At 53.2% G+C, this 19,331-nt stretch overlaps 1 protein-coding gene across 1 annotated transcript in view; it reads right to left on the reverse strand.

Annotated features, from left to right (window-relative positions):
- Positions 1–19,331, reverse strand: part of HCN4 (hyperpolarization activated cyclic nucleotide gated potassium channel 4) — a 41,494-nt gene that overhangs the window by 6,030 nt on the left and 16,133 nt on the right. Inside the window, exons 2-3 of the mRNA XM_033852621.2 lie at positions 9,001–9,424; positions 487–648 (exon numbers count right to left, since the gene is read on the reverse strand). Coding sequence (XP_033708512.1) covers positions 487–648; positions 9,001–9,424 — 586 coding nt within the window. The remainder of the gene's footprint in view (positions 1–486; positions 649–9,000; positions 9,425–19,331) is intronic.

Here is a 19,331-nt window from a genome sequence, read left to right on the forward strand (position 1 = left end):
CCTTCGAACCTGCCTTCCCTGCTCAGGACCCCACCTAGGACGGGGCTGTGTGCCTGTGGGGTGAGGCAGGAGGAGGGTGCAGAGGGACAGCCCAGCTCTGCTGCTGGAGCAGAAAGCGGCAGCCACGTGTGATCTGGGAGTCCATGTGGGCTGCCCACAGTGCCCCTCACTGGTTTCTCCTTCCTAGGACTCTGCTGGCTTTTAATGGTTGGTCAGCCTCGGGGAGCAGAGATAGGAGGGCAGGAGCCACCAGCCTGGTATTCCCACACCTGATACAATCTGAGGAAGCCCTGGTCTTAGTCTCCCTGGGTGCAACCAGCGCCAAAGAGCGAGGCTCCCGTCTTCAGTGGAGGCTGTAAGGCAGCAGAGGCAGCAGCACAGAGCCAAGGGCTCCGCCGAGGCCCTACGTGACCTGCTCTGCCCATCTGCACCTCGTCGGTCCCCTCCCCCCGCACCTGGAGGGAGGGCCGAGGGCTGGGCACTCACCACCATGTTGTTGATGGACACCCAGCAGTCGTCGGGGAAGTCCTGCAGCATGGGCACCAGGAACTGCAGGCAGCCGTCCCAGTGGCAGAGCAGGAGCATCATGCCAATGAGGTTCACGATGCGCACCACGGCGCTGGCCAGGTCGTAGGTCATGTGGAAGATCTGCGGGCAGAGGGGAGAGATTGGCCCAATTAGCTGGGAGCCTGCCCGCTCCTGGGCAGACCCCGCAGCTGCTTGCAGGCCCTGATGCTCTGCACACACTGGGCAGCGCGCCCAGCTCAGTGCAGGTCCCGGCCGTGGCGAGGGTGGGAAGGCGTCAGGCTGGCCCTGGGAGAAGCAGCCTGCAGGCTGTGGGGCTCCAGAGGGACTCCACCTGGGATCCGTGCAGATACGGGGGTGGGCTCCCATGGGGAGTCCAGCCACCCAGGCCGGACACGTGAAGGGAGGGCACGTAGAGCCCCACACAGCCTGGAAACGGGCAGCTCACCTGGGCTGTGAGGACAACACGAAGAAGAGCCAGCCCACCAGAGGCTCCTCGGGGTACTATGGTCTGCGGTCACACCAGGGACATGGTGTTTCCCTAAGTCTGTCACTAGACTCTCAGGACCCTCCCAGGGGCAGCGGGTTCTGCCAAAGGCAGCCATGGAACTGCGTGGGGGGCAGTACAGACACCTAGGCTCCAAGTTCACACAGACCTTGATCCCAGGCCCAACTCCTACCCAATTCCTAGTTGTGTGACCTTGAGAAAGTTCCCGAACCTCTCTGATCGTGTTTCCTCATGTGGGAAATGGCGATAAAATTTCTTACCTTGAGTGGGTTGTCAAAAGGATTAAATTATACATATACAGTGCTTAGTACTGGGTATGGAAGTATTCAACAAATTGCAAACCATTATTGATAAGTTATTAATAATTAATCCTTATGATTAGTTAACATGTATGAGTAGTAATGCTCTCCTGTACAGTTTAATAAGGTACAGCAACCATGGCCACCCGTGTATCTCCACTCCTGTGGCTCTGAGCAAGAGGCTGAGGTGTGGCTGGGCAGGGCCAAGGATGCGTACATCCCAGCATCCCTGCCCCACCTCCCTCCTCCCCAAGCTGCCTCTTGGTCTGGTTTCAGCAGGGGTCACCATGGTGACAGGATGGGGAGGGGACAGAGATGGAAAGAAGTCTAAAGAGAGGTCTCTGGAAGTTCTAGACTTGCCTCTGGCCTGGGAGACTCTGGAGGTGCCCCCACCCCTAGTTCTGGTCCCTCCATATTATTCCCAGGTAGAGAGCCTTCCTGGAGAGGGGCTTTGGGCCAAACCTGAAGACTTGTCAAATGCCACAGAGACCTAGTTTAAGCCCATTTCAGATGGGGGAACCTGAGACCCAAAGAAACAGACCCTAGATATTTCAACCCCTGTCTAGTGGTCTTTTAGCAACAGCCCCGTAGCTGGTGGCAGGATATTCTGATACTTGAGACCTCAGTTTCCCCTTCTGGAATACAGGCTTAGCCTGGGTCTTGGTCTGGAGAAACCAAAGATGAATACTACTGTGTATCACCCCCTGGGTTGCGCCCACCTGTGGCCCCCTTAGTAGCATGACTCTGGATGTACGAGCTGAAAGGATGAAACAGACCTTGGAAAGTTTCCTGGAGGATGGCAGCTCTAGCTGTCCCATCACCCCTGTGTCCCCGGCAACAGAGAGACAGTAACACCGAACCTGAGGGGGCGGGCACACGGTCCCAGTCATCATCTCATTCAAACTCACAACAACCCTTTGCTGAAAATGTTGTTAACGCTTTTACACCCAGGCTCAGAGAAGTAAACGGACTTGCCCTTGGTCATGGTGGCAGCAGAAGGGGCAGATTTGAACCAGGGCTGCCTGCAAATTATTAGATTGGCCCAGGGCGGGAAGGGTGGTTTTCAGTAGCTCCGTTTTGTAAATAAAACAACTCAAACCCAAAGTGGCCAAGTGATGTGGCCAGATCCACACAGCAAGCTGGACCCAGGGCCAGGCGGGACTCTCCGGCATCTCACCTCTGTAAGCCTGGTGCACAGCGTAATACTGTAGACAGAGCTGTGCGCCTGGCAGCCTAGCCCCACTGGGGCCCAGAAACCAGCCCCAGGGCTGTCAGCATGCCATTGCCCAGCTTAGCGGACACATCTCTGTATAAGGAGGGGTGGGCACTAGAGACCAGGCAGGGCAGGCAGCTCCTGAGTACCAGTGCCCCAGCTGTGGCTCCAAGGAAGATCCCACTTCTGCCTCTAAAGCAGCTGCTTAGGTGAACACAACAGCTCTATGACCTTGGGCCCAGTAACCTTGCAAAGTCTTGGTTGACCAGAATGCCACCAGCTCCCCAACTCTGGGGGGATGGGGAGGCTGAGTGACATGGGACCACCTAGTCTCAGAGATGGCTAACACCTGTCCTCACCTCCCTCCACACCTCAGCGTCTCCCCGACTAAAACAAAGCTAGACATCTGCCCCCACTTCTCAGGGTTGTTCAAGAAATTAAACTGGCTAAGAAAGTGCTCTGGGCCCTGAACACATACATGGGTGGTGGAGGGGGGGATTCATTATTATTAAGTTCCTTCATTTCCCAACTTGTATGAACTGAAATCTCCCCAAAATCCTACGTTGAAGCCCTAACTCTCAATGTAATGGTATTAGGAGGTGGAGGCTTTGCAAGATGATTAGGTCATGAGGGTAGGGCCCCATGGATGGAATTAGTGCCCTTATAAGAAGAGACATGCGAGAGTTGATATGTGGCCACGTGAGGACACAGAAAGAGGACGGCCATCTACAAACCAGGAAGCGGGCCCTCACCAGAACCTGACCATGACAGCATCCTGATCTCATCCTTCCAGCCTCCAGAACTGTGAGAAATAAATATTTGTCATCTAAACCCCCCAGCCTGTGGTATCTTGTTCTAACAGCCAAAACCAGATACCACACTGAAGGAAGACTTGGATCACTTTTAGAAAGCATCCCAGACTCCACAGCCTGCAATAACTGCTCCTTTCTATGTATTACTCTGGGTCTTAAAGACCAGATCAAGGTTGGCACATTTGAATGCAATGTATTCTTTCCTTTTTCTATCATCCTTGTTTTTCTTTTCTTTGTAACTAATTTTCTTCCAAGATCAGGTCCTTGTATAATTTTGCCTTTATACTGATCTCAGCAACGAGTATGCAGAGCACATGGTAGGGTCTCAGGAACTGAGAAGTGCTTAAGCGACGAAGGTGAAGGTGATGAAGACAGTGGTGGGGATGATGGTGATCAGGGCTGCCACGAGTATACACAGTGGCATTCGAAAAAGGCCCCAGTCTGGGCAGGCACAGCCCACAGGGAACCTGCTTTTGCAGGAAGAAAAAAAGGTGCTTTTTCCTGCAGGTGGCACAGACTCATGTATCCTCAGAGAGCGTGGTGGTGGTGGTGGCGTGCCTGATATTGGCTGAAGGATGCAGATGCTGGGAGTGTCCTGTAGGGGTGGGGTGGTGGTAGTTCTGGTGGTGGTGAGGGGTACTGCGGATGGCTCTCAGACACACAAAGCCAGGGGCACCAGCATGGCAAAGTCTGAGCTTTCTGCAAAGAGTTGGTGGGGGATACACCCATTCAGGCTAGGAGGGTACCCTAGACGGTGGACACTCACCCCACCCCCAACATTCTACAGCACCCAGGGGTGGTTGCTGAGAGCAAGGCTGGACGTTGCTGGGAGAGGTTGCTAAACACCCATGTGTCCCCACTGTGGGCTGGGGCCATAGGCCACCCGCAAGTCAGCTGCACTGTGCAAATATTTGTCTTGCTCTTTATACCTCATTAAAACCCCCTTTTATGATGTTGGTTCTGACTTTCGGGGTTGACTGTCTTCATTTCAAGGGCCCCACAAGGCTTGCCAGGCAGGTGGCCTGGACAGCTCACTCTCTGTGCCCAGCATGGCACTTGGGGGAAGCTCCTACTCCTATTCCCTTCTGTCGTTTCTGGACCACAGGGTAACAGCAGGGCGACACGTCTCTCACCGTCTCCCACCTTGGGCAGGTGCCTTCTCTGCTCTGAGCCTCAGTTTCCTCATCTGTGTAATGGGTCAGTAACTGCCAGCTCCCAGGGCTGTCTTGGGGATCAGGAGAGGATGTCCACAGCCGGCACACAGGAGGTGCTCAGCACATGTTGGTCCCTTTCCTTCGGTCTCTTTCCCGGCCCTCAAAATAAAGAGCTGATTTCTCAGTCCTGGGGAGAGACCAGAAACTGGAGTTTCTGCCAAGGCCTCTTCTTGGGGCCTTGTTGAGTTCCCTCCTGGGATTTGTTTTCTCCTCGGGGAAGCAGAACAAACTCCTCCCTTTGTCTCAGGAACAAGCGGCCACATTGAGAACAGCCATCCGGGTCCTGAGAGGGTGGCTGGTGCATGTGTATCCTGAGTACAAACTAGAGGGTCACGCTAGGTCCCTTCCTAGGGCCCGTAGAGAGGACCAGCTCCTGCCCCCCAGGACCATGCCTCTGTGTCGTCCCAAACTCCCGATTCTGAGAGAGGTGGAAAAAATGAGGCCCACAGGGCGAGGAGCTTCACTGGGGGCTGCACAGCCCCCCTGGCCTGACTTCCTGCATCCAGCCCCTCCCATTACGCCAAGATGCTGCCGAGGGAAAGAAGAGGCTTCTGGGATGGGTCACTGGGGTGCTGGGCCCTGCAGGGGAACATCCAAAGGGGGGCAACCACGGTTTCTAACAATAGCCTCCATGCCTATAACAAGCTCACACCTCAGAGGGAGGGAAGAGGCTTGGGAGGGAGGATGCTGACCTAGATCGCCCAGGATGCAGGCAGAGGCTGGCGTCCTCTGAGACAGTCGTCTACGCCTGCCGAGACCCTCCACCTACCCTGACTCCCAAGAGCTGCTACTAACGTTCGGGAACTCTCGGCTGGGAGGCTGGGCTGGGCTGAGCTGGGCTGGGGGAGGCAGCTGAAGGCTGAGGGTCAGGAATCCAGCATCTCTGCAGCTTCACCAGGGGATCTTGGGCAAGCTTTTCCCTCCCCATGGGAGGCCGACTCTCCAGCCCTCACCCAGCACCACCACCGTGTCCTCAGAATGACCAGCTAACATGATCCTCACCGAGGGAGGTTGGAGTGGGGACTGAGGCCCAGCCTCTGAGGACATCAGAGTACATCTGACAGTCGGGGAAACTGAGGCCTAAAGAAGGGGAGAGATTCACATGAACTGGAGTTGGAGGAGGAGATAGAGCAGGGTTTTCTCTTCGAAACACCTCCCTCCCCAGGTCTCATGCAGACCTGAGGCCTCAGAGGTCTCCCTGCTGCTGCCTACAGGCCAAGGTGAGGCTGGGAGAAGCCCCAGGGGTGGGGCAGGCTACTGAGGGTATGGAGACAGGGTTCCAGCTGGGAAACCCCAATCCAACCCCAGGAGTCTGGGGGGAGCCCCTAGCTGGGCAGTGTGCCCGGCAGACAGCAGCTCAAAGCAACTTCCTTCCCAGCTGCTAGGCAAGATAAGGGTGTATGGTGTGGAGGGGGTGGGGAGTCATCCATCTGGCCTCCTGGGATCTCCCTTCCTGCGCACAAGACAGGGTAGTGATGTCCAGTTCAGGGTCCTGACCTGGGGCCTCTGTCCAGGGTCAGAGCCTGCCTGGCCATTTTTGGGTAGCCCAGAGGGTGGCCAGGCCAGAGGGGCAGTGGGGACAGTAAGAGAAGAGCTTACTTAGCTCCTGTCCCAGGGCCCACCCTGCCCACCCACCGGCAACTCTGCCAAATCTCCCCAAAATACCATGGCCCCCAGGGCCCAGGTGTAAGTGGGGAGCAAGGCTGGCCCCCAGCGGGCTGGGGCCTGGACACACGAACCGACGCTAGAGAAGGGAAAGAGCGACTGCTCTGCTTTTAACGGCAGTCCAGCTGTTAAGTCCAAGACACACAGAAGGTTGGGGGCTTCTTGGGGACTGAGGGAGCCGACGAGGTTCTGAATTTCCACTTGGGACAGAAACCAAGAGACAAGCCCCTCAGGGCATTCCAGGAAATACGCCTCCATCTTCCCTCTGCAGCTACTCAGAGGGGCCCTGGCCACCACCACCCTCACCCCCACAGGCACTGTCCCCTCTCAGCCCTGAGCTCAGACCCACATCCAACCTCTCTGCACCTACATGTCCCCCAGGTTCCTCAAACCCAGTCTGTCCCACAGAACTCACCCCACCCCTCGACCCTCCACTGCCTGCCTCCCCAGTCTCAGCGGGGAGTCGTCCCCAACAGAGGGAGCGGTAACAGGACCAGGCAGCCTACTTTCAGGCCACCTGAGAAAGTGGGAAGGACAGGGAACTGGGAGTCAGGAGGCCTGGGTCAAGATCCTACCACTGGGACAGCTGACCCTTCCACCCTCGGTTTCCTCACCTGACAAATACAGGTAATAAATCCTGCCCTGTTGACTTTGTCAGCCAGGTTTGAGCAACCAATGAAATTACGGGTAGAAAGTATTTGAGAAAAGTAAACACCCTGTAGAATGGGGAGGGGCATTTATTAAACAGTTCTCTGCACCCAGTTTCACACTAAGGGTTTTACAAACATCATCTCTTTTAATCCTCACAAGAATCCACTGAGGAATGTACGACTTCTACCCACTTTGCCGATAAGAGACTGAGGCTCAGGGGGTAAGGTGGCCCCAAGGTCAGTCAGCTGGCAGTGTGGAGCTGGATTTTAATTCAGGTCTCACGTGTCATCCTAGTCCTAAAGCCCACATGCATTCCACCACACCCGGTCCCTGCCGGGAGTCAAGAGTGCTAACTGGGGTCTGATCTGGCCCTGCCAGAGGTCTGCTGCGTGACTTTGGACAAGTCACTGCTCCTCCTATCAGCAGAAATAATGCAAATTCCAAACCAAAGAGAATTTCTGCCATGAAGTGATTCTGCCAGGCTGGTGTAGGGACTTCTGCAGCACAGGTGTTCGTGACACCTCTGACCTCGATCTGCCAGTGCCCCGACTCTCAGCCATGGGTGCTGTCGCTGGGAGTGGGGTGCTGGTTGCTGCTGGGAGTGGGGTGGGGGCTTCGTGTCCTGCTGGGAGTGGGGTGGGGGCTTCGTGTCCTGAGTGTGGGAATTTCCATCCAATCGTGCAGAGACCAGGAGACTAGCAGTGAGCCATGGCAACAGATGCACCTCTGCGGAAGCTTCCCCAGGCCACAGCCCGCTCCAGACCCCAAGGCGGACAGTCTCACAGAACACATCTCCCCCCACCCTGGTACATTCAGGCTGGCCTGCCTGCGGCTGCCTCCAAAAGGTGGTACTTGGTGGTAGCGGAAAGTCTCACAAGGCCACCTGCTTTATTCAAACCCCAGCCTGCAGTCCTCTCTTTCTCCCATAGATGGTTGCATTCAGCCCACAGATGAGTTAGGTTTGTTCAGAATGGTGTTGGCCACCTAGTTCTTTTACAATTTTTTATTCAGTTTCTATAGTCAGTGCTCTGCCCAGAGCCCCTAGGATCCCTTTACAGTCTGTGCTCACACAACTCCAGGAAAGCACCAGGCTTGCACTCCCTACAGCTAGCACCTGTGGCTCGTTATCAGAGGCCTGACTGCAGGAAACCACTTTGCCTGCTAGCACCAAGGGCTGCAAGGGTCCTGAGCCAGTGACTGACAGGTGAGGGGATATAAAACGTTCAACTCCTTTGCCCTGATTGGGGCAACTCCCAGGTGTGGTGTACACCATCCTGGAGCTCCCCACAGGATTTGCTCGGTGTCACCCTTGTTTGGCTTCCTTCCTTCCTTTCCTTCCTATTCCTTTCCTTCCTTTCCCTGCCCTTCTTCCCCAGTCCCTTACCAGATTTTCCTGGAAACACTTTGCTCCCCATCACAAAAAAAAAAAAAAAAATGACTTTCATACAAATCCTCATCTCAGGGTCTGCACCAGAAGAACCCAACCTAAGACAGTTGCCAACAAATTTTGCACAGAAGTCCAGATTTCTGCTTCTCATGATAAATCTTTAGATCTAGCAACCCTGCGCCCATTCTCACTTGGCCACAGTGGCTAGAGCTGAGTAGAGGCTCCCTCATACAGATGGAAGATATGTTCTCCAGTTTTCCCCAGTCCACCACACTCCCTATTGTCCTCCAAATGGCCCTTTTCACCCATTCATATTCCCTGCCTGGCCCCCACAAGCTTCTGAGTTTGCAACCTCCACAGTACAGTGCAGTGATTAACAATGCAGGCTCTGGAGTCCAGGTCCACCAATTAATAATTCTGTGACACTATATAAATCTCTTCATATTTCTCTATTTCCTCATGTAAAAAATGAGTACTTATACCTACGCATATGGTGCCCTCTATGGTTGTTAGAGACTTAAATGGGATATTGCCTGTGAAGTGATTCGTGTAGTATCTAGCGCGTGATAAGAAGTCAAGAAGTTACTAATATTTGTCCTCTTGGAAGAGATGTGCCTGCTACAATCCGACAGCCCACATCCAACTATCTGAGGTTACCTGCTGGTCCCTCACTCCCCTAGAGGGAAGACACCTCTTCCCTGAAGAGGTTTGGGTCTGAACACTCACCTCTTCCCACTGGTGAATATATCGAATGAGGCGGGAGAGACGCAAGAGGCGCAGGAGGCTGAGGATCTTGGTGAAACGGACGATGCGCAGGGCCCGGGCAGTCTTGTAGACCTCCGAATCGATGCGGGTCTCCACAATGAGGAAGATGTAGTCCACGGGGATGGAGGAGATGAAATCCACCACGAACCAGCTTTTGAGGTACTTCATCTTAATCCGCTGCGGGTCCAGGATGATCTCTGTGTTGTCCTCCACCACAATCCCTGTGCGGAAGTTGAGGACCAAGTCGATGAGGAAGAACGTGTCCGACACCACGTTGAAGACAATCCATGGTGTGGTGTTCTCATCCTTGAAGAAAGTGATGCCCACAGGAATGATGATCAGGTTTCCTACCATCAGCAGCAACATGGTCAGGTCCCAGTAAAATCTGCCCAGAGACACATAGGTCAGTCATAGGAGGAGAGAGAGAATGAATTACAGACTAAAAGAAAGCTCAGAGACAGCAAAGGTGGGAGAGAGAAGTCTTCAGAGGTTCTGAGACCCTGCAGGAGATAGGTGCATGGGTACCAGGGCAAGATGTCATGACTGGCATAGAAACAGCCTCTTCCTTAGTCATCCTTAGGGATGCCTTCTGCCTGCCCCTCCGTGAGATCCCCGATGACAAGCCTCCTACTCCAATCCCCATGCCCCAGTGAGAGGCTGAAAAGCAAACTAAATGATGACATCCAGAGAGAGGCGAGAGGCTGTTTTAGCAGCAGAAGTAATTCACCCCGCACCACCCCAGGCTCAGGCCAGGATGCTCCATCCTCCCTGAGGGTCAATTGTGGCCTGAGACAGGATGGCAGGCAGACCTGCCACAGACCGTGACCAGAAAACAGGGGAGGTCCAGACACACAGCAGGAGCCTGGGATGCTGGAGGCATGGGATCCAGTCCTAGCTCTGTTACTGACAGGCAGGTGCCCTCCCCACTCTGGGCCTCAGTTTCCCCACTGTGCAATGAGGGGCGGGGCCTCCACACTCGGTCCTGTAATTCTGACCTGGCCTTCTCCCACACTGGCTCTCGGGGGGCCTCTCTTTAGTCTATCCCCTATAGTCAGAAAATGTCTGACCATCTCTCTCCCCCAGAGGTTTACTTCTAAACACAGCGGTAGGGAAGGTCAGTGATATCTTCAAATGCAGGCAGTGCTTTTCTTTTTTTTAAATATATTTCAACAATTTTATTTTATTTTTTCCAGCAAATAATTCATATTTAGCAAAGTAGATATTTTTGATGTCCAAGTACACATTTAAATAAATACTGATTGAATAATCAATATATTAATCACAATAAAATATTGCAAATATTTTCTCATTTTTTCTTAAAAAGGTTCCTTTAAACATTATTTGGTAGAATAATTATTTCAGTTACCAGAGTTTCTGTGATAAAATGTTTAAAACATTTTTATCGGAGTATAGTTGATTTACAATGTTGTGTTAGTTTCAGGCGTACAGCTAAGTGACAGGCAGTGTTAACGGGGGGATTTCAGGCACCAGTGAGGTACCACTCAATGCAACAGAATGAGACCAGTGGGGGCTTCCAGCATCACTTCTTCTAAGGCCTCAAAGCAACTGCTAATATTTCCTGGGGAGGTGGGGAGGGACCCTCAGGGTGAAGCCTCTGAGAGGTTAAGCAGTATGAGGAGGCAAAAGCCAACTCACAGGGCTCCCATCTGGCCCAGCAGGGGCCCCTCTGGAGTATGCAGGTAGCACAGGTAGGCAGAGACCCTATGTCTAGAAGGCATGACCAGGGACCCTGCCCAAGAACCAGCCACCCCAGGGCTGGCCCTAAAACTGAAAACTTGCACTGCAGAGCTGTTTCTCTCTGCTAGTAATTTAAACAGTTACACAATGACAGATAAATGTATTATGTTGGGAAGAAATAAGCCTGTCTTCTCCCAAGAGAAATAATCTTCCAGCCATCTTTAATTCTCTACTGCAGGGAAGCCAGGGGGAAGGGAGTGGGAGACAAAAAGATAAGCTTTTCTCGAGTCTTCAGTGGGTCCCACCGCAAAACCAAAGTGCCCCGGCCTGAAGAGTTCCAAGTTTGAAAAGAATTACTTCACAGCAAATTGCTTTCTTTGTCAGACTCAGAATGGCCTTCTGAGTCAAGGAGAGGGCAGGGCCTGCTTCAGTGAAGGTGGGCGAGAGAGTTGTCCCACATCACACAGCTCAGGGAAGTGTGGCTTCCGGAAAGGCAGCTTCCGGCAGCTCCTCTGAAAGCCAAGTTCTTCAGGGCATCAAGACGGGACTTCAAGTCACAGCCTCACTGGGCTAAGGCTTTTCACTCTAAGTCTGGTGCCAAGAGGTCAATTTAGCTCCTTCCCTGCCCCACAGCCCACCACCCCTTCGTCAGCCCTACTCCCCCTGTGCCATCTGGGAGAACCCACCCCAGCCTTCACACCCACTACACAGAACACAGCACATCCTGCTAATAATGACTTCTGGGCCCTGGGAGAATGGTTTCAGCTTCTATGCTGCTCTCAAGCTGTGTACACTCTGCACTCAGCCTCATGCACACCATTCAAAGACAGCTGCAGACACTCATTAGATGCCATACACAGGTATCCTCATTCACACACACAGTGTGCAAACACCCCTATGTACACATGGCCATCGTTCCTTTTATTTAATCTCTTGGGAAAAACAAAACAAAAAAATTGTGACATAGAGAGGCCACTGAGAGCCTTGTGGCCTCTGTACATAAAGCTAATAATACACCCAGACTGGGAGAGTTTCTAAAATTAACAGAGCGGGTGCAAGGCAGCTTGGAATGCTGACTCGGGCAGGCCTGCTACTCCAGCGGGTTTCTACACTCTCCCAAGCTCTAGTTCCCTCAATTACAGACCAAATTTGAGACAGTAATTAACAGGAGAATGTTTTCATTTAGTGGTCTTCATAAAACCAAATTACATGAGGCAAAAACACCCATTTCCTTGCATTCTGATTAACTGTTTCAATCGTGAGTTTCCAGATGCTAAGGAATATTTTCTGGTGCCTGATCTGGGCTGGGGTCAGAACACTGGAGCACTTCTTCCCGCACACCACTGTCCTGGAGCATCAAAGAGATACTCAAAAGGCAGCATAATATGGTGGGAACAGGCTCTCAGGCCAACCCACCTGAACCTGATTCCTGGTTCCATCGTTTGCTAGCAAGTTGCTTAATCTCTCCAAGCCTCAGTTTCCTCATCTGCTCACCTAACTAGTGGAACTGTTATAAGAACAAAATGAAGTGATATTTGTAAAATGCTCTGACCTATGCCTAGCCCATAGTTTTAAATGAGTAAATAAGTAATTCAAGTCAAAAAATTCACAGGAAAGAGGTGAGGGAGGTAGATGAAATCTTCCAGGGAAGAGCCAAAGCAAAGCATCTACAGGGGGTGGGTGGACGGGAGCTTAATTCCACCCCTGGCTGTTCTGTTCCAGAACAGCCAGGGGTGGAATTAAGGGCCCACAATATTCCCTGGATAATTGGACGGCAGAACCTATTTACCTCAGCATAGAGATGCCCTGATCTCAGGGAGCTCATGGTCCAAGGCTTAGCCAGAAGACAGAAGACAAGTTGGGCAATGATGTAAGAAACCATCCCAGGCAGCAGCCCAGGCATCTGAAAAGGTGGGCTCCTGGTGGCCTAGAAGGATGAGGTCATAAAGTGCTCCTGGAGGAGGTAACAGAAGTTGGGCTTTGGGAGCTGACCTTGGCCTTGCTTCCTTACTCTTTGCCAGACGGTTGCACAGATTTCTGAAAGCTGGGCCGGCAGAGAGCAATAAATGGTGTTCAGCACCACGGACAGCTCCCGGCGTGCCTCCCAGCCCTAGGGTCCTGGCCCAGCCAGCGGAAGTAGCAACAGCCTCCCCACTGCATCCGCAGCTCTCTGACCCCTCTTCTCCCTCAGTCCCAGTGACCAGAAGCATCTCAAGTGATTCCTTAATGTCCCTGCACATTTTCAATGGGGGGCTCCTTGGTGACTGAAGAGGCTCTATTCAAAAAGACCCCAAGGGGCTTCCCTGGTGATGCAGTGGTTGAGAGTCTGCCTGCCGATGCAGGGGACACGGGTTCGTGCCCCAGTCCAGGAAGATCCCACATGCCGCGGAGTGGCTGGGCCAGCGAGCCATGGCCGCTGAGCCTGCACGTCTGGAGCCTGTGCTCCGCAGCGAGAGAGGCCACAACAGTGAGAGGCCCGCGTACCGCAAAAAAAAAAAAAAAAAAAGACCCCAAAACACTCACATGTATAAAGCACTTACTTGGTGCTTTCAATGCATTACTTCATTTATGCCTCACACCAGCACTAAGGGAGCTGCTATTATCTGTATTTTACAGATGATGACACTGAGGTTCAGAGAGAAGTATCTGCCCAAGACCACGCAGCTAGTAAGGAGCAGACCCCTAATTCAGAAAGGTCTGTGGAACTCCAGAGTCTGATCTCTTGGGATTTTAGGCACCTCAGTGGGATGCGGGGAGGTGGACAAGCCTTTCTGGCACGTTTGCCTTACACTGTGGAGGGAGCCTACCACAGCAGGTACAGCCCCTGCCCCAGAGACAAGAGAGAAGAGAAGGGTGCAAAGAGGTTTCAAGGGGACTTATCTTCCTGATGCCAGGCCTTCTAAGGTACTTTCTGGGTGGGGAAACTAACACACCTTTCAAGTATTAAAAGCACCCCAGTCATCAGCAGTCATCAGCACCCCAGTCATCAGTTGTACCCATCCTGCAGAAAGGTAAACTAAGGTCCACCAAGAGGGAATAGTTCACATTTCCAAAGCCTCAACCTGGAGGCCCAATGCTCCCCTGGCCCCCACTACCCCTAGAATCATTCATGAATAAATCCCACAATCCCGGCTACGCATCCACAGTGGCAGGTGGCAGGCCCTAGCGGGGAAGCAATGGATGGCCAGACTCGGGCATGCTGGGGTTGGCACAGCCCTGAATCAGAGGCCTTGGTCTCCCGAAAGCCCGATGACCCTCCCCATCCCAGTGTTCTCTAAGCTGAGAGGAAGTCCCAGCCAGCAAGATACCAGCTGGGCTCTGGAAGCCCCTGTCCCTGGACCCCAGGTCTGTTCTCCCTCAATTCTGGACCTTACTTTCTAACTGGACCAACAGGTCCATCTAGGAAGGTGATGGCCTCTCAGCAGGAGGGAGTGGCCTGTGGGCCAGCTTTGGAGGAGCGGGGTGCCCACGGGCAGAAGGAAGGGGGTGGCAAAAAGCCCAACAGCCCATTACACGGATACCTGGAACATTTCATGGTCTGAGTGGAAGGTTATGGCCTCAAGGGAGCTGACGGAAGAGAAGATAGAAGCCTCCTGATCCTGAACTCGGAGACTCAAGGACCAGACCAAGGGGCCTCTCCTTCCCTGGAGGCTGAAGAGGATGTGAAGGGTGATAAAATGGAGGCAGAAGTGGAAGTCCCGGGCTTCCCTGGTGGCGCAGTGGTTGAGAGTCCGCCTGCTGATGCAGGGGTCACGGGTTCATGCCCCGGTCAGGGAAGATCCCACATGCCACGGAGCGGCTGGGCCCGTGAGCCATGGCCGCTGAGCCTGCATGTCCAGAGCCTGTGCTCCGCAACGGGAGAGGCCACAACAGTGAGAGGCCCGCGTACCGCAAAAAAAATTTTTTTAAAAAGAAGTGGAAGTCCCGGAATAGGGACGACCTCCTTTAGTTTCCTCTTGTCCACGCCTGCCCATGCTTGCCTCTGAGCACATATACTCTTTCTCACACACACATGAACACATTTTTGTACACACACTCTCATCTACGCACCCCTGTTAAATTTTGTCTTCGTACACGCATCCATTTTCACACAGGCATACTTTCTTGCACACCCACTTGCATACATTTTGACACAAATGTTATCCACTGGGAATCCTGTCAGCTGTAAGAAAGAGAATGTCTGGTTTCTGCCCATTAAGATCTTTTCCATCCTTCAACATTCACCTGAAGTGCTGCCTCTTCTGGGCCTCCCCAGCCTCTCACTGATGGAGCCACAGCCCAGCCTGAGCCCTGGCTCTGGATCTCCTAGAAAACTGTGGATTCCTTGAGGGCAGGAGCCTTGTCCCAGACACGCCTGTGTCCCTGCAGTGCTGGTGGCAGGATGTGGGGGGGGGGTCCCCCGTACTTTCTCCTGGGTGAGCAGCACACCCACGGCCCCATCTTATACCCTCCCCTCTGTGCAGACGGCTCCCACTCAGACCGCTCCTAGCACCAGACTGCATTCCCACCTGCCACCTGGAGGGCCTGCTGGCCCCTCCACCCAACAAGTCCAAGGCTGAGCTCAGCATCTTTCTCCTCAAAGCTGAATGGCACAGTCAGCATTTCAATCACCTGGGCTGGAAACCTCACAGCCATCCTCAGCTGCTTTCTCTTTCCTCCCACCCACCCCTGCAGGCCAAGCAGTGGCCAAGTCTTGTCTGGCCTCTTCAATGACAGCTTCTGAATCGGTCCCCAACTGCTCTGTCCTAGATCAGTTCCTCACTACTCCTCACCTGGACCCTTGCCCCTGCCGCCCACCTGGTCTCGGCCTCCTCCCTCTTTCCCTCCAAGCCACATGCTCTCTGGGTTATCTGGCCAAATAGCATTATGATTACGTCATTCCATGCTTGAACCCCACTTTGGTAGCCTCCCACTGACTACAGAAGAAGGTTCAAGTTCCTTGGTCTGGCACCCCCGACCCCACTTCCCTCTTCTCCCTTCCACTTCCTTCACAGGAGTCAACTGGACACTTTTGGCCCCATCTCCATCCACCTCCTGGTTCCTCCTCCTGAGAACCACCCCTACCTCTTGAACCCCCATCTTTTGAAATCCCTTCTCTCATCCAAAGCCCAGTTCAATTGCCTCCTTCTCCATGAGCTTCGCCTAACTGTGCAGTGTGTCTATGTTAGCAGTCGTCACATCCTGCCTCTTTCATCAGGTACCACCGAACTCTCCTTCTAGCCCCTCAACAAAGAAGCCAGGAGTCTTTTGTGTCTGAGAAATGGACGGGAGCTGGGAGCTTCACCCTCCATTTCAGGTCCAGCATAGATAACTGCCCAAGCTGCTCATGAAGACGATGAGAATGAAGGAGGACAGCCATCAACATCTGTTGGGCATTTACTATTTGCCAGGCGCTCACCTGAGTCCCTTATAAAGACTATCTCATTTAATTCTCATAAAAACCCTATGAAGGGCTTCCCTGGTGGCACGGTGGTTGGGGGTCTGCCTGCCGATGCAGGGGACACGGGTTCGTGCCCCGGTACGGGAGGATCCCACATGCTGCGGAGCGGCTGGGCCTGTGAGCCATGGTCGCTGGGCCTGTGCGTCCGGAGCCTGTGCTCCGCAACGGGAGAGGCCACAGCAGTGAGAGGCCCACGTACCGCAAAACAACAACAACAACAAAAAAAACCCCTATGAAGTAAATACTATGATTATGCCCATTTTGCAGTTGAGGAGACTGAGGCACAAGAAGTAGAGAAATTTGCTGTATATGGTGGATCAGGAATTCAAACCCAAATAGCCTGACTCCAGAGTCCCACTTCCAACCACTCTATACAAATATAAACCTGGTTGGTAGTATTTTCTCTCTCCCAAACCCTGTGCCGACTCCTACTGCACCCCTCCCTCCCAAACCTGTCTCCTGTGCTCTCTTCCACGGCATCTTCATCCCCACCTTCTTCACTCCCGAACCCGTCTGCTTTTTCCCTTAAGCGAACCTTCGTTGTGTCACTTTCCCAAACCCCCAGAGGGTGGAGTGAGCACCCTCCCCGCTCCACACCGATGCCCCTTCCTGTCTGTGGTAGGAATGTCTACGAGATCCTCTGAGCAACCTGTCATTTGCTGCCCATCTTTCCAGCATCCATCTGCCACCCTTGGGGACCCTGGTGATGCTGGCACCTGGTTTACAACCTTCTGTTCCACTCCGAATCCTGCCATCATCATGGGTGACTTCTACTCCTTCTCAGCAGCCCAACAATAAACACCCAGCCTCCCAGTGGCTTGAAGTCCTGCCTCTAGTGTCTTCACTCCAGTCCATTCCAAGAGCACACCCTGGATCGGGTCACTATCTCCAGTTGGTCCATCTCTAATCTCAATGCTCTCTCTCACCCTAACCTCCTTTCCTTCCAGCTCTTTTATCCAATCATGCTAAGTCTCTTCTTTAGTGTCCCAGGAGCCTGAAGTTGGCTGACCCTCTAATTCTCCCATGAGAACCCTCCCGCCTCCTCCCGTCACCCCCAGGCATAATGGTCCTGCTCATCAACCTCTCTCGCCCCGTCCTTCCGGCACCCACTTCACCAGATCACAGTCCTAGCTCAGGACCACCATCAGCTCTTTTCCTGTTTACATGGGGGGCTGTGCAGAAAACCTCAGACCTCAGACCAGTCCTACTATAGACCAAGTGCCTTAGCTCCTTGTGCCTCTATTTCCTCATCAAGATTTCCATGCTCAGCTGGGCCCTCACCTCTACCAGCTCATCCTCCAGGAGACCCTAACGACCTTTCCCACCCATTTCCCACAGCAGCTTTTCCAAATTATCTCCTCTCTCCTCAGAGCTCTGAAACTACCACTTCCCCTCTCCCTCCCAGCAGATAACACCACTTCTACTTCACAGAGAAAACAGAAGGCCCCAGAATGTCCCCATCCTCTTCCCGCCACCAGACTACTCCCTTGCTTGTCTCCTCCTCACCGCCTTTCCCTTCCCCAGTCACAAGGGGATCAGTGACCCTTCCACCTGCCCTCTTGACACTGTTCCCTTTTTCCTCCCCAGGAAGCTTAATCTACAGGTTATCCATCCTCTCACCCATATCTTCAATCTCCCTCTCTACTCATCCTTTTCCATCAGCTTTTAAGCTCTCTACACTTAAAAAAATAAAATCTCTCCTGAATCCCTACTGTCTTATCTCTTCTCCCCTCAGAACCAAGCTTCCTGAGAGACGTGTCGCCATCCCCACTCTCTCACTTCCACGTCCGTCCCCAACACGCCTCTCAACCCCCCAGCAACACTGCCGATGCACACGTCCTGCTGCAAAATCCCACGGACGCTTTCTGGTCCGTTTCCGTCTTGACCCTCTGCATCATCTGACGCCGTGTGCCATATCTGCTGAGACACCTCACTCTGCTCTTTGTTCTACCTCTCCTTTCCCTCCCGTTGCAGGAGCTCCTCTTCCCCTGCATGACCTTTAAATGTTTTTGTTCCTTAGGGCCCCCGCCTCCTCTCCCTCCTTACTCTCTCCCTGGGTGACCTCACCAACTCCCAAGGCTTCATTATTCCACTGGCTTCCAGACCAGACCTCTCCCTTGAGCCCCATAGCCATGTGTTCACTTGCTGACTACACATCTACACCTCGATGTCCCAAGGGAACTTCACTCTTGACATAGCCAGATATAACTTAGCAGCTTCCCCCATAGGCTTGTGCCTCCAGCATGTGATACCACCAGCCATTCAGATGCTTAGCCTAGAAACCTGGGGATTATCCTCGACTCTCCCATCTCGCTTACCTTCCAACACTCAGTCATGTGGGATGCGGCATGGCTCATCAACTCACCACCTGGCTTACTTCAGCAGCTTCCTAACTGGGCTTCTGCCTCTCCCAGGACCCCACAGACTTCAGGGTCCAGGGTAGGGTCCACAACCTCTCCACGCTTGGCCAAGCCCAAAGTCCTTCCACACTCCCAGCTAAAATCCAAGTTCCTCACTGTCATTCCTGGGCACTTCCTGATCTGGACTCAGCCTCCTCTCTTGCCTTGATTCTCGCCATGCCTCCCCTGTGTGAGATGCTCTGCTCCACACACACTCAGCAGCTTTCAGTGCCCCAGACACACCGCACTTCCCTTCTCCTCTGGGCTTTCCTACATACTGTCATCTGCCTGGAGCTCTCCTCCCCCTCAACTGCTCACCCCAGGCCACTTGGTTCAGAGGAGCCGTCACTTCTCCTGGGAGGCCATCTTTGTCTCCTAGGAAATCTGGCTAGGGGCCCCTTGTTTGTGCTGCCCTAGCATAGTGTTTATCACACTATGATGGAATTGCACGTTTGTCTATCTTGTGGCCACCTGACTCTCTGAACTTGGTACAGTGCTTTTTATGAGGAAGGTCCAAAAATGGTCCAAAAAACATGGGAATGGGTGGAAATATGGGAATGGGTGGAAGCGTGAATAAATGAACGCTTGAATGAATCCCTTGGGAGCCAAAGGCTGAGTGGCAGGAGGCCCAGGAGAAGCTACACAAAATGGACAGCCCTCTGACACCCCAGCTCCTTCCCACAAGGCTTTCACAGGCCTCCGATGATCAGGGAGGAATTCATCCCATCCAAACACCCAAGGCACGAAGACTCCCA

This window comes from Tursiops truncatus, chromosome 2 (genome assembly GCF_011762595.2).
Source record: "Tursiops truncatus isolate mTurTru1 chromosome 2, mTurTru1.mat.Y, whole genome shotgun sequence".
Classification (NCBI taxonomy): domain Eukaryota; kingdom Metazoa; phylum Chordata; class Mammalia; order Artiodactyla; family Delphinidae; genus Tursiops; species Tursiops truncatus.